Source organism: Hemicordylus capensis, chromosome 6 (assembly GCF_027244095.1).
Source record: "Hemicordylus capensis ecotype Gifberg chromosome 6, rHemCap1.1.pri, whole genome shotgun sequence".
NCBI classification, from domain to species: domain Eukaryota; kingdom Metazoa; phylum Chordata; class Lepidosauria; order Squamata; family Cordylidae; genus Hemicordylus; species Hemicordylus capensis.
The window spans coordinates 84,825,759-84,840,112 of NC_069662.1; the positions used below are offsets into that span (position 1 = coordinate 84,825,759).

The window sequence follows — 14,354 nt, forward strand, 5'->3', positions numbered from 1 at the left end:
ATCTACCCCCAAGCACAGTACCTCCAGTGACAGTTGCTGACATCTATCTTATGTTTCTTTCTAGATTGTGAGCCCTTTGGGGACAGCGATCCATCTTATTTATTTGTTGTTTCTCTATGTAAACCGCTTTGGAAACATTTGTTGAAAAGCAGTATATAAATTGTTGTTGTTAACAAGGATAGCAAGATTTAAAAACAAAACAAAACACCTGTGGGGAAAACAACATCCAGACCCTGGTAGGTACCTGTAATAGATACTTAGCCAGCACAAAGATACTTAGGAAAAATAATAGTATAATATCAGCCATGACATTTAGCTGGGACTGCAAAATTGTTTAGCTGGTATTTACAAACATACAAATGTTTAAGATGAGGATTTACTGTAATTCTATGTTCAGACCAATTCCAATTCATATATAAATGAATGAAATTACCTAGCACTTTAAAGCTTCAGTCGCTTTTAAGCAAAGCACATAAGGTAGTCTGGATGAAAAGATGATGGAAAGGCTGGGGGGGGGGGAGAGATTAAATTGAGCTCAGATACTTTTAATAAGTCAAGATAGCACATACAATATCACCAGGATACATACAGCACAATGTATCAACCAAGTCATGTTTCTGTATATGAGGACATCCAGGCATTGTTAGTGCATCAAACAACAAAGGATTCCAAGGAAACAGGAGTGTACAGAGTTGGCACTCTCAGGAAATGTACTGAGGGGGCAGCCACTGAGTAACTACAATAGCTTTCAACCTGCCTCCACTTCCATCCACAAAAAAATACGTTGCTAAACCTGTGACAAATGACTGCAGTTCAACACTTCAGATTTCAGTTGCACAACATTCATCATAATCATGCTAACTGAAGAACATTTCACACTGGGAATGGGTTGGGGGTAACATCTATTAATTGACTAATAGTAGAGTTGTAGGCGATTTGGAAAAAACGTGTCAGCTCTGGAGATCCCAGAATGTAAGTGCTTTCTTTCAAAAACAAACAAGTGTATGGATGCATTTTTTGTAGAGTCTTCAGTCTTCTAGAAAATTAAGAAAATCCCAACAAAGATGTGGTTAATTCAATATACAGACATATTGGCTCACACTAGTTCCTTGAAGACATATTGGTGGGGGGCAGCAGAAGGAAGTGGGGACTGATGAAAATAACCTCTTACCCTTATGCGAGCATGATGTTAGATGTGAGCCACTGGAGTTTCCAGTAACTCAGATTAAGTTTCCAAAGCAATAAACCTCCCTGCTTTACTCCCCTGGACTCAAGAGAAAATTTTAATTATATTTAAAATGCCCGGGGGGGTGGCTAACTTTGCAAACGGAATTGTCAAAATTATTCACTTCAATGAATTTCACTTTGGCTCTAAAAGGTTTACAATAAAGATTGTCTCGAGTCAAGTCTTATTTTTGGCCATCTTTTTAAATTAAAAGAGCAGTCTACCATGTGAACTAGGAGGTTACAGATTTCAGCTGCAGCCTTTTCCATGATCTCCCAAACTCCAGGATTCCTGAATTTATTGCAACAGAGATGCATGGTCCTCCAGTTTTCATATTACTCTGTGCAAATGTGTAGATCATTTCAGTGAGTGCAGAAAATAGCTAAAAGTAATGTATGCCACAAGGAAGAGTTTGAAGTAGGTTTAAGTCATCCTTGCAGTAATTTAGGTTGGCTTCCTAATCCCTTAAGTCAGCAGAGAGATCAGCAGAGCACACTATCATGTGGCAGTGGACATTCAAAGTAACAGTGTGTCAGATCTGTCCACTGATTGTGGCCTGTAATCACAAATGGGGAAGAGAAGCCATTTGGATTTTTTGCCTCAGGGACTAAAATGTCTTGGATTGGCTCTGGTTAGAAGCAAGGCAATATGGTGGGAACAGTATTAGACCAACAATGAATTCATTCAGCAAAGCCAGTTTTAATGTTCTGCCTAATAATGAAGGTAGTTTTGCACATGTGGCCAAACTGCGGCCCTCCAGATGTTGCTGAACTACAACTCCCAGCATCCCTAGACACAATTTTTTGTGGCTGGGTATGCTGGGAGTTGTAGTTCAGCAACATCTGGAGGGCCGCAGTTTGGGGATGCCTGCTGTAGAGTGTAGCATTCACTATTTCTTCCTTTTCATGGCAAACCCACAGGCTGACCTCCACCTGAACTTGATAAAAGCAAAGCAATTGATCCTGCTTCTTTCACAAAAAGAGGTGTTTAGTTTTCTTGAGCCAAGAATCTTGACAAGGAATAAAGGAAAACAAAGGAATCCCTGATGGGACACAGAACAGTATATCTTGTGTGAATACAGATTTCTTTCTTGTGACTCTATGCATTTTGTTCAAGCTCAACCCAATCGGGATGTTTTCTTCTGTCTTCCACAGGTATGGATTAGGATTTTATTTGGCAGGCACAGAGCTTCAGAGGTGTATTATAGCAATTATGAATAGCTGAACTGACCGGAATTATAAACCTAAAATACCCATTTTATTTCTATCCAAGTAAGATAGAGCAATTTATTTTCCACAAAGGTTATTCTGATGATAGCACTTAAGGAAGATGTTTTGTTAGTGCAGCATAAAAACAAGGCTATAAATGAATGCAATGACGCAACACTAGGCTAAGTGAAAGGCACAGTCTGAGAAATTTTAGTATGCAGGCTTCTTTCAGTATACTTGGAGACAGAGAAAGAAACAACATTACAATAACAAAAACAATTTTGGGGCTATATGATGCAAGTCATTTTTTAGAATCAATCTAGATCTTACATTGTTATGTAACCAGTGAATATATTTATATGTCCAACAGCTCAACTGTGTTTCATATGTGGCTTCTGGATGCTGAATGGACACATTCAGCTTCACAATGTAAAGATTTGTTTTGCATATCTATCTATTTTGACTAGTAAGATGCTACACAATGGGACAGAGAAATATACTTGTAACTATCCCATTTTGCTTTGTGATAAATACAGAATACTTGGACTGGCCTGAATTTATTAGAGAAGCCTTTCTGATTATGATGGAGAACTTGACAAATTAAAGAACTGTAGACAAAAAAAATTCTTGCAGGAATGCAAGTAGGTGCTAGTTTCAAGAGTAGACTTTTGTTGGCCGCTCACAGTGCATTTGGATCTCTTCAGCAAGGTTAAGGCACAGCAGTATCCGTCTTTTCTCAGCTGCCAGTTCCTCCTTGGAGACCTGGCCCAACAGCTTTTTGGCAAAGAGGACCAAGTCTTGCATGAAGAGGCCAACTGCTGAACGGGGAGCTTCTGGCAGGCTCTCTAAGCATCCACTTTTGAAGCAGATATTGATCTTTTTATCCCGTTTCATCCCTGGTGCCCTTTCTTCAATCCAAGTCAGAGGCCTAGTTTAAAGAAGGAAAGGAAGGATTAAAGATAAAATGACAAAGAACCCATAACATCCAAATAAATATAACACTGCTTAAAAGAAAGGTATCTGAATAAAATTATTGTATCATTGAGATGGCAGGACCCTGAAAACCAGCTGGGCCAGCCTTCTGCTCTGTGAGATTAAAAAGTCAACACTTAGGAGAGATCACTGTTTTTTTCATTTTAGATCTATAAAGCTTTCAGTGTTGGGAAATTGCCTTTGCCCTTATGCCCTATGGTGATCTTTGAGACCAACAGAGAACTTCCTCTCTGCATTTGTGTGCAAAGCCAAAACTCTAAGAAAACAGAGTGGTTCTGTTGGTGGTCTGGGCTATGTCAAAAAAGGAAAAAGCATCTTGGCCTAGGAAAAGCAGAAATACAAGATCACAGCACATATTTTCTGTGCTATCTACACTGATGGTGCGCATGCTCTCCCTCCCACACAAGAAATGTAAAACTGATTCTGTGAAAAGGGAAGTACCATCAACAGTGCAGACAAGCAGTGCAGACTGCTTGTTTAATGAGGCCAAACGTCAATGAAGGTCTTGCTCCGACCACCATGGATCAAGCTTGGGTATACATGGCTCAGTGATGGCATAGCTATAGGGTGACCTTGAACTGTGGTTGGGACCCAAGAGTCAGAAGACAGTACATTTAAAATAGATGACAGAAGTGCAGATGCTGCAACTTGGCAGCCACAACAAAGCAAAAAGGTTCTTGTATTTCAGCCACACATTGGTATTATCTCCATGCCTGGGGCTGCCATTTGGACTCTTTGTGGCCTAGTCACAAAACTGACAGGGCCTCCAAAGTGCTTTCTCTTGGAGCATTCTAGCCAAAGGGGCAGATAGAAGCGAAGAATGTGATAAAGTGATAACACAGCAAAGCCAAAGCAGTTTTGTGATAAATTGTTGCAAAGCATTTGGTTATTAGAATTGTCAAGTAGGCCACAGATTGATTGGGCCCTTACTTGATCTATGAGCTTGCAAACAAGCTAGTTTATCTAGCTATCTATCAAATGTGTACACCGCCCCAAACTTTAGTCTCTGGGCGGTTAACAACATAAAATGAGTTAAAAACATACACAAAACTTAAAACAATTTAAAAGTCAAAAACAGATTAAAACCTAAAAAATTAAAAAGCTGAAAATGCTTCGGTGAAGAAGTGGGTTTTCAAATGCTTTTTTAAAATTGTCAGAGATGGGGAGGATCATATTTCAGTAGGGAGCGCATTCCACAATCTCGGGGCAACAGCTGAGAAGGCCTGTCCCCGTGTGGCCACCAGCTGAGCTGGCAGCAACTGGAGATGGACCTCTTCAGACGATCTCAATGGACGGTGGGGCTCATAATGAAGAAGATGTTCTCTTAAATACCCAGGGCCCAAGCCATCTCATTTCCCCCCCCCAAAACCCAAACTTTATTAATTAAAGGTGTTTACAACACATAACAACTGTGCTGGGAACTCTGCTGGGAACTGTGATGCTTTTTTAAAAAAATTGTTTGTTAAGGTTATTTATTGTGTTATCTATATATTTAATTTCCTTGGGACCATGCGTGCCCAGGATTTGGCGGCACGCTGCGAGAGTTTGGGACCGAGGGAAACGTTGGTTGGGGGTTGGAGGAGACTGAGGGGGTGCTGCTCCGGCAGCTGGGGGCGGCTAGCGAGGGGAGCGAGAGGAGAAGAGGCAGTGGGCAGCTGAGCAGCGCTGCCAAGAGGAGCCTGGCTGGGTGGGTGGCAGCGGGCTCCCAAAAATGGCTGGGCGGAGGCTGGCGCAGCAACTGGGGCTGTTGTGGCGGGCATGGGGGCTGGGGCGGGGGGGTAGAGCGGCAGAGGAGGCGGCGGGCCCTGGCAGAGGAGGCGGCCAGTGGGTGAAAATGATTGGGAATAGATTGGGGTAGAATGAGGGGGAAGCGGCGAGGAGAGACTAGCGGCGCAGATGCTATGTGCCAGTTCAGCTAGTTTATATGTATTTTAAAACCGGTTTCTAGAAATGCTGAAGTATGTGCAGGAGGTTGATTGACAGTAGCTGTAGTGAGACCCCTGCAGGAGGGACAAGGAAACTCTGCTTGGAATGCAAAGGGTGGCAGACAGTGAGAGAGAGAGGGTTTTTTGGGGGTTTTTTTAAAGCAGTTGGTTGACAGACAGTTGGTGAAGGTGGGCTGGAGGGTTCTGAACAGGGGAAATTTCTCTGGTGAAGTGAGAAGTGGGGCTTAGGTGGAGGCAGGGGTGAATTTGTTCTCCACTGGAAAGCCAAAGCCTGTGGGGAAGCTCCAACCATCCTCAGGAGGGAAGCCGAGCAGAAACTCTGTAACCAAGCAAGGCGCTTGAACCCCAGAGTGGAGAAAGGCCATTAGCATCTCTAAGCGATGGCAACACTTGAAACCACTAGGCCTGTGCACCTATAGAACTTGTAACCATCAAGCTTAAATAACTTCTGTCAGACAATAAAATCATGTTATTTAGTTTTCACAAGTAGGTTTAATTTCCTCTCCCACATCACCTGAAGACAGACTATATAAACAAGAGTGGGATGAGGAGTGTGAGTTTGTCTCAAATCTTGCCTAACAGATCTGAGTAGTGGTGGCTAGAGGTGTGCACGGAACCGGAGGAGGCTGGTTTGAAGGTGGGGGTGGGACAATGTTAAGGGTGGGGGAGGGTGCACTTACCCCTCCCTCTGCTCCCCCCCCACCAGCGCTCATTTGAAAACTGGTCCAGCAGGGCGGCAGTGTACCTCCCTGCCACCCTGCTCTTTGGACTAGACATAGGTGGAAGTAGCTTGCACGCGTGCGCATGTTGACGCACATGTGTGCACGTCAGCATGCCTGATGTGCGCACGTGAGCGACTTCTGCCTACTTTCAGTCCAAAGATAGGACGGGGAGGCAGGGAGGTGAGCGCCAGTGGGGGGAAAGCGGAGGGAGGCGTGTGCACCCTTTCCCACCCTTCAAGTTGCCCCGCCCCCACCTTTGAACCCCTCAAACTGCCAGTGTTCGAATCTGTTCGGAGGCCCGTAAAAGGGCCTCCAAACAGGTTTGTGCATATCCCTAGTGGTGGCACCTTCAGGTACTCTGAAGTAGGGAGGACCCTCACTGTGATGTCCACATTTTTTTCAAAATACCCCAAACCTTAGGAGTTCAATGTGTTAACAACAGTCGTAACTGAGGTGCTGATAGCTACCAAAAACAGCAGAGATCTGTGCAAGCGAAAGGAACGGAGCTGTAGTGAATACTGAGAACAGCTAAAATTGAGGATGCCCTGGCTCCTTAGCATGCTTTGCATAGGAGAGGATGCATAATAATACTAACAGCACTTTCCAGTTTCAGAGAGAAGAGAAATGAGAAGAAGAAGAAAAATCACAAAATCTGCTGTGACAGTCACAGTCAGGCTCCCTTTCTGTCCCTGCTCCCCCTGGCTGCCAAGACACCAGCGCCACCTTGGCTCCTCCTTCGGCCAAGACACCAACGGCATAGCAGGAGTAGCTTAGGCCAAATTTGACAACAGTTTAATTCTCCTGTATAATTCAGGAATAGGCCAGAAATGCTCCCCGCTCGATTACTTCAAAGACACCAATACTGAGTCTGTGAAAAGCCAGGGCTCTGTTCCAGCCAAACATTTAAAACAAACTCAGTCAAGAATGAGAGCAGGCCAAGCACTCAGCTGGTACAACTCCACTGACGTCAATGGAATTATGCCAGTGGGAAACCTGGCCAGTAACGGAATGGACTTGGAACACAATGTATGCAACTTTTTACCCAGGACCAAGCAGCATCACGGGTCACCTTCTATACATTACACTGAGCCCATCATTAATTGATGAGCTTAATACTAGAAGTAAGCCAGACTCTTTGATGTAAAGAAGCAGCTGCAAGGCGGGGGGCGGGGGGACTCAATCTGGCTTGGGACTGCAGTACCTTGGGAGTATAATGCTTTCACCTTGTGATATTTTCTTGCCCAAATGACTATTTGCTGCAAATAGGCACTTTGGTGCAAAATAGCTGCTGGTGAGGGGAGATTTTCAGCAGGAAGACAGCATGGTATGGGAAAGGCCTTTTAAAACAACAAACAAAAACTATCAAAAGGGCATTTCTGATGTGAAACCTCTCAATTAATGATGTTATATCAAGCAGTTCTCTGGCCCTCATCACCTGCTGCTGGTTCTCTTTCTCTCCCTCTTTTATGAAGAATTTCCAATTACTGCCTTTTATTAAAGAAAATATACTTAAAAGAAAAGCCTGTAGTCAGGTTCATTTAAGCCAATATGTGAAATCCAGCCCTTTCATATACCTCCACTGCTCTTTTGCCCCTTCCTATCCTCTTTTCACTCGAGGCACAAATGACCAGGCTCAAACTATCATACTTTGGACACATTATACAAAGATCCAGCTCCCTTGAGAAGTCCATAATGCTGGGAAAAGTTGAAGGAAAGAGAAGAAGAGGATGACCAGCAGCAAGGTGGATGGACTCGATTACAACAGCAATGAATGCACCACTGAGATAGTTTAAAGGCCAAGTTGAAGACAGATCATCCTGGAGAGAATCTATCTATGTGGTCACTAAGAGTCGACACCGACTTGCCTAAACCTAATCAATCAATCATCAATCAATCATCCTCTTAAATGTTGCCAAGTCATAATGGTAGAATTCTCTGCCAAGTCTCAACTCTAGACCTCAACTCTTGGCTTCCTGACCAACACTTCCCAACTTCAGAAACCTCCTTTTTGCATAATTTTACCGAGGACCTCTTCCCAGTCCTCATTCTGCCCCTGCATGAGAAACGCAGACAACAGGACACCTCACACATTTCAGACAGCAAATGACTGAGTTCCCTAAGCAGCAGCTGAACATTCCGTGCTCCCACACTGGCTGAGGCTTCGCTGTCAATACAACAGACCTAATAAGACAAAATGCTGATGGGTCTTTGTGAACAGCTGCTTAATTACCCAATGAAATTGAACACTCAGCAGTGGCAACATTTCAACCAGCCACTCTAGCTGTTCCTGTAACAGCACCATGATCTGCTGCCAAAATAAGCAGGTAATGCTGCTCACAGTATGAAGAGGAAACCTGTTGAGGTTGACAAGTCAAGCTGCTATTAAAGGCGCCAAAGCAGAACAGGCCAGAAGTTATTTTGTTTTCTTTTTAAAAAACTTATCAGCAGGCAACTCTATTTGCCCCCCCTCCCTTTTATCAGTTGTCATTCATTCAAACTTTATTTCATCTACTTTCAACAGAGCTACATTGTACAAACTCTTCTAATGAGAACTCTGGCCATAGCCATTGATGGGATACCTGAACTCTGTCCAGTTGATCTGCTTCAGGACTGCACAACTCTGGCCCTCCAGAGTTGGCCTACAATTCCCATAGTCTCTAACAATAGGTGACGGGAGTTGTAGTCCAACAGCTGGGGAGCTGAAGTTATGTAGCTCTGGACTCTGCTTGATCATCTGCAATACCCTGGTGTGAAACCATTCCCCTGACTTAATGTTAGAAAATGTTGTCCTCAATTCCCTCTTGCCCTTATTTTGGACAAGGGCAGGGAGGAGAGTTAAAGCACTTGTCCAGCATTACTACCACCTCCTCCAGGCAGAAAGAGCCTTTTAGCTATTTTAACTGTTCAGAATTGTCTATTGTACCAGTTCACATAGTATAAGCTTGAGGAGAACATCTAGTTCAGATGGAATGACCTTCAGGCAATTTGAGTCAGTCAGTTTCTTTCTAAGAAGTTAAACATTGTCTTCCCCTTCTTTCTATACACACTGTTGGTTGACACAATAGATATCCCTATAGGCCTGCTCAACTTAGGCCCCCCAGCTGTTTTTGGACTACAGCTCCCATAATCCCCAGTCACAGTGACCAACAGCCAGGGATTATGGGAATTGTAGGCCAACATCTGCAGAGGGCCGAAGTTAAGCAGCCCTGAAGCTAGTTGCTGCTGCTTATCCTAACAGATTAGCCCTACTACCCAACCATAGCATGCAATTCAAGGATAAAAGCTACTGAGATGCAAATGCTAGAGGTACATGAAACATTCGGTAAGCGTAGTAAAGCAAAGCGGAAATGCTTAAGCAAACAGACCAGGGTGCATACGACAGAAAAGCATATATGCCTAGCTTGAACCTTAGGAAAAATGAATTTTTTGTTCCAACTATAAAGGACCAATTTGTTAGCAAAGACTATCAAAGCAAAACTGTGTCTATACTGCCAGCAGTGTCTGAGCTAATAATGTATGTCCAGTCATGGACATGCCACAGAAAAAGGGGGGAAATATTCCTGATACCAGGACAAATTATGCTGTGATTACATGAGGAGTGCAGAAAAAAATACAGACTCTGCTACTGGACTCAGAATTCAGTTTTTCAAAAATCTCAGCTTCTATTTTATTCTTTATTTTAAAAAATAATGATAATCCCAGCCCTTATAGCTATAAAGCTGTATTTGAAAGTGTGTGGGCATTATCAACTGAAGTTTTGGACCCCAAAGTGTGGTTGAGGGTGGGGCCTTGGTATCCAATCTCCAAGTCCCTCCCTGTGACCAGAAAATCAGAATTAGGCAACACAGTAGTAGCCCAAAACTGCAGAATGCATTGTGTAAAGTAAGAAAACTGAACCATTCTTTCTCTTTACATCATGTAAAAAGTAGAATCCACATTTTCTTTACACAGAATTTAACTTTTTAGCATGTAGTATACACAAATCTGCATATGATCCAGTAGGCTACCATGGAAATATAATTTTTAAAAAGTCAAGGAAGCCCTACCTTCATGTAGGATGCAGCAGGATTGTGGTCATGGTTAATGTAGGGGTTCTCAAACTTTGGTTCACAGATGTTGTTGGACTTCAACTCCCACAATCCTCAGCCAAGGCCATTGTAGGTGAAGATTATGGGAGTTGAAGTCCAACAATATCTGGGGAGCCAAGTTTGAGAACCCCTGGGTTAATGGACATTTTCTAGAATTTAACACTACAAACCTCTTGTTTTCAGTATAAAAATGTGCAGTCAGTCTGGAGTAGTTCTTTTCTTTCTGCTCTTCCCTCACAGCAGAAGTGACTGTGAGGTCTCCAAAAAGATCAACTAGCCAAGTCAGGCGGGCAATTCCACTAAAAGCTGGGAAGCCTGAATGCTCTTCATCTAATGGGCCACCTTTAGGAATTAGAAAGAAAGACATTGAAACATATGGCTGGACAAAAAAGAAAGACTCCAAACATAATGGGGTGGGCATGCTCACATTTTAAATTGGATGGAAGGAACCACCATTTTGAATGTATTTCCTGCTAACAGAAAACCAAATACAGTAGATAAAGGTCTGGACCTACAACTTTGCTCCCCAATATGATAGTTTCCTATTTGCAGGGTATTTCTGTACATTGGGAAGCCTTCAGTGTATTACCCTCCCACGTGTAATTTGAAGTGGTACAATCCACTCAGTTGCCTCATTCAGATCCATATCTGGACTCAGCCTATATGTGCTTTTACAAGATGTTAGAGAACATGAATTTTATTTTCAATAAGAATACCATACTATGGCTAATACACAACTTTTAATTTTAATGTTTAATGTTTATTAACTTAACTCCTGGTGGTGTGTTGTCATTTATGAATCAGAAATGGAAGTTCAGAGGTAGGCCTGGTGAAATGTATTGCTTAACCACAGTTAACCATGGTTTGTTGCCTTAACCCTTGGCTGAGGTCCCAAAATGTACAGTGAAGCCAAGGTTTGTCTTCCCTGTCCCTGAAGGGTATGTAGAGAGATACCAGAAAGACCTGCTTCTGCTTGTCAGTCACTTTGCAAGCAAAGGGACAGGGGAACACTCTTAACTATGGTTTGCTTTGTGCAAATGTAATTATTTACCATGGAACACAAAAGCTATGACTTACAAACCATACTTCCAATCCTCGTCGAGCTATTAAGATATAATGCTTAATCATGTTAAATGAAAGTGTTATGTCTGCATGGAGTCATAGTGGCTTACCTAAGGCTGCACAACCAGCTCATGGGAGTTGTAGCACTCAAAGCTAAGTCTTTCCTTATCTTAATCCAGCTCTCTAACAACTGGGTAAATCTTATATAGCAAATCAAGTTGGCTTTTGCCATTCCAGTAGGCCCACTCAGATGCTGATAGGCCTGTTTGCGCCAGATATGTTCTTCAAAAAGGCTAGAGATTTAACAGCAGATCATTTCCACAGAAAAAGCCAATGACTGAAAAAGACTGAGGAAGCTCTCTGGACAGCAGAACACCTGCATAAACTGGTTAAGAATCTAGAACCAGACCACATTTATTCATTCTAGGAATAAATACATGGGTGATTGAGTTAAATCTGAAACACTGGCCATAAGTCATCAGATCAGCTACACATTACCTCAGGCAAAGACTCTAGTAACTGACCTGTGAAGTGTAATGTTCCCTTCACAAGCTCCTTCCCCATCACCTCTTTCTTCAACTGTTTATATGCTTCTGTCAGGAGCTCAATATGTTCAACATGGAGGACTTTACCTGCCATTGGGGGAAATGCAGATTTTAATGGCATTACTGATTGCACCACAAGAGAGTAAAAACTGAATGTCACTTAGGATGGCAGCCAGTCCAAAGACACCGTAGCTAGTGTCTGGCCTCAATGGATGCTTTTGGACAAGAGCATAAGGGAAGCTCCAGTGCTGTAACAAGCTCTGAAGGGGCCTATATGCAAGAACTGAACATGGGCCTCATCAGATAATTTCCGCATAGGGATCAATGGGAAACTCAAAGATTAATAGCTCTGACAATTATCAGCACTTTCTCCAAACTAGAACTCCAAGGATAGGACTGGCATAAAACATATATATGTTTGTAGTGTAGATAGATGCCCACCAGCTACATCTCTCCCCAGTACTGAAGGATGGCACTTTGCCCACACCTCTGCAGGGGGCAGTTATGACATTGCCTGTGGTTTCTCTCTTTATGATGAGTTCATTGTCTCCTTGGGGGTGGCTGAAACTCAGTGGTGTAGAGGATGCAGGAGATGAAGCATCTCACAGGGGCAGCTTGTGTCTCCTCCTCCTCCTATCCCAAGAATAGATGGGATAATCATGGCAAAGCTCCTTTTAAATATACAAATGAGTGGTAAGGCTGCCATGTAAGAAGCATCTTTCTGTTCTAGAACAGGAATTTGTAATGGCTGGAGGCAGTCTGAAAGCAAGTGATCTAGCAGATGAGGCAAGCATTTCAGTATCTCTGAATGCCAAATTCTTTCACTACCTTTCTTTGTTTGGCTCTTTAAATAACATTTGCCAAGGCTTAATTCTAGAGATCATAGTGGGGAAAACAATATGTTGCTTGGAAATGTATCTTCATTTAGGAATAGACCAACTTGAACAGGAAACTACAGACAAATGGACAACAATAACACAATCCTCATCTTGGGAATCATTTTCAAAAGCTTTAAGAAAATTATAGATTCCGCCAAACTTAAGAAAAGAAACTCGTAACAAAAATCATGATGCTAAGGTAAGAAATGACACAAGGTAAAGAACATAACTTGTTGCACACTTTCAGGAAAAGGGAAGCAAAAAACTTTGGATATTAACATCACCAACACACAGTGTAAATGCTTTGTTGCTGAAGAAAGCAGCCATTTGTTTTCTTTCCTAGAGAATGAGAGGCAACATCAGCACAATGAGGTTTATTAGCAGGAAATGGCTTGGCTTGAAATGCAGGGTTTTAAATGAGTTTAAGAAGGCAAAAAGCATGTAACAAAACATCCAACTCACTGCACTGCACAATTACACTGCTTCAGGATGGGAGTGTAAAAGATCACAGGCGGTCACTACCAACTTGGAGGTAAGTCCTGAAGAGATAAGTTATTTCTTGCCAAAGAAAGTGGCTACTTGGTTTCTTTTCTGGCCCACTGGCCTTTTCAAACAGAAGACATCAATCATGGTAAAATGTTTATTTGACCCTTTTGATTACTGTTTTGCAGATTGAATGGCACTGTTCCCTCTAAGGCAGGGTTGCTCAACTTTGGCCCTCCTGCAGATGTTGGCCTACAATTCCCAAAATCCCTGGCTATTGACTGCTGTGGCTGGGGATTATGGGAGTTGTAGTCCAAAAACAGCTGGAGGGCCGAAGTTGAGCAGCCTTGCTCTAAGGCATGTGCATGTGTGCGCATCTACAAGTTTTTGGATATCCGCTCAGTTCATTTTAGATCCTGCTCAGGTTGAATCAGGAAGGCCCCATTCTGAATGCAGGTGCGCACACACTGCCTTGATACTGCTGCCCAGAACAAAACTCATTCTGCACAGAGATGGAAAAAATTAGAGGGACCACTGTTGAACGGTAATTTATCTGTTCTTTCAAGAGGAAAACATATTCTTCTCCAAGGTAAGTAAAAATACACTTTTTTCTTGCATGGGAACAGACGTGCAGAGAACTGGATGGGAGGCAATCTTTATTTGCAGGAAATGGTTAGGCTTGAAAAGTATAAAAAAAGTAGTTCCCAACCTGGAGGCTTTCAGATGTTGCTGAACTACAACTCCCATCATCCCCAGCCGCAATAAATTGTAGCTGGGGCTGATGAGAGTTGTGCTTCCCGACCTGGGGGGCCTCCAGACATTGCTGAACTATAACTCCTATAACTATAACAAAAAGTATGGTGAGAGGTAAGAAACATCAAAATTGTTGCCATTTGAGAGTTATTAATATTTTCAAGTTTCCCATTGATCCCTATGGGGAAATTATGATTTAAGATGGAAATTTGGGTGTGACTCCTCCTAGTGGTGGCCCATGTTCACTGTACAGTAAAGTGTGCTGTCAAGTTGACTTCGACTCCTGTCGCCCACAGAGCCCTGTGGGTTTCTTTGGTAGAATACAGGAGGGGTTTACCATTGCCTCCTCCCGTGCATTTGAGATGATGCCTTTCAGCATTTTCCCATATCGCTGCTGCCCGACATAGTACCAGTGGGGATTCGAACCAGCAACCTTCTGCTTGTTAATCAA

General features: G+C 42.8%; 1 protein-coding gene across 4 annotated transcripts in view; it reads right to left on the reverse strand.

Moving 5' to 3' along the window:
* Positions 1–524: 524 nt before the first annotated feature.
* Positions 525–14,354, reverse strand: part of BLVRA (biliverdin reductase A) — a 42,174-nt gene continuing 28,344 nt past the window's right edge. For all 4 annotated transcript variants that reach the window (XM_053260338.1, XM_053260336.1, XM_053260340.1 and 1 more), the window contains 3 exons: positions 11,769–11,876; positions 10,353–10,524; positions 525–3,361 (listed from right to left, as the gene is read on the reverse strand). In XM_053260338.1, coding sequence (XP_053116313.1) covers positions 3,088–3,361; positions 10,353–10,524; positions 11,769–11,876 — 554 coding nt within the window. In that variant the 3' untranslated portion in view covers positions 525–3,087. The remainder of the gene's footprint in view (positions 3,362–10,352; positions 10,525–11,768; positions 11,877–14,354) is intronic.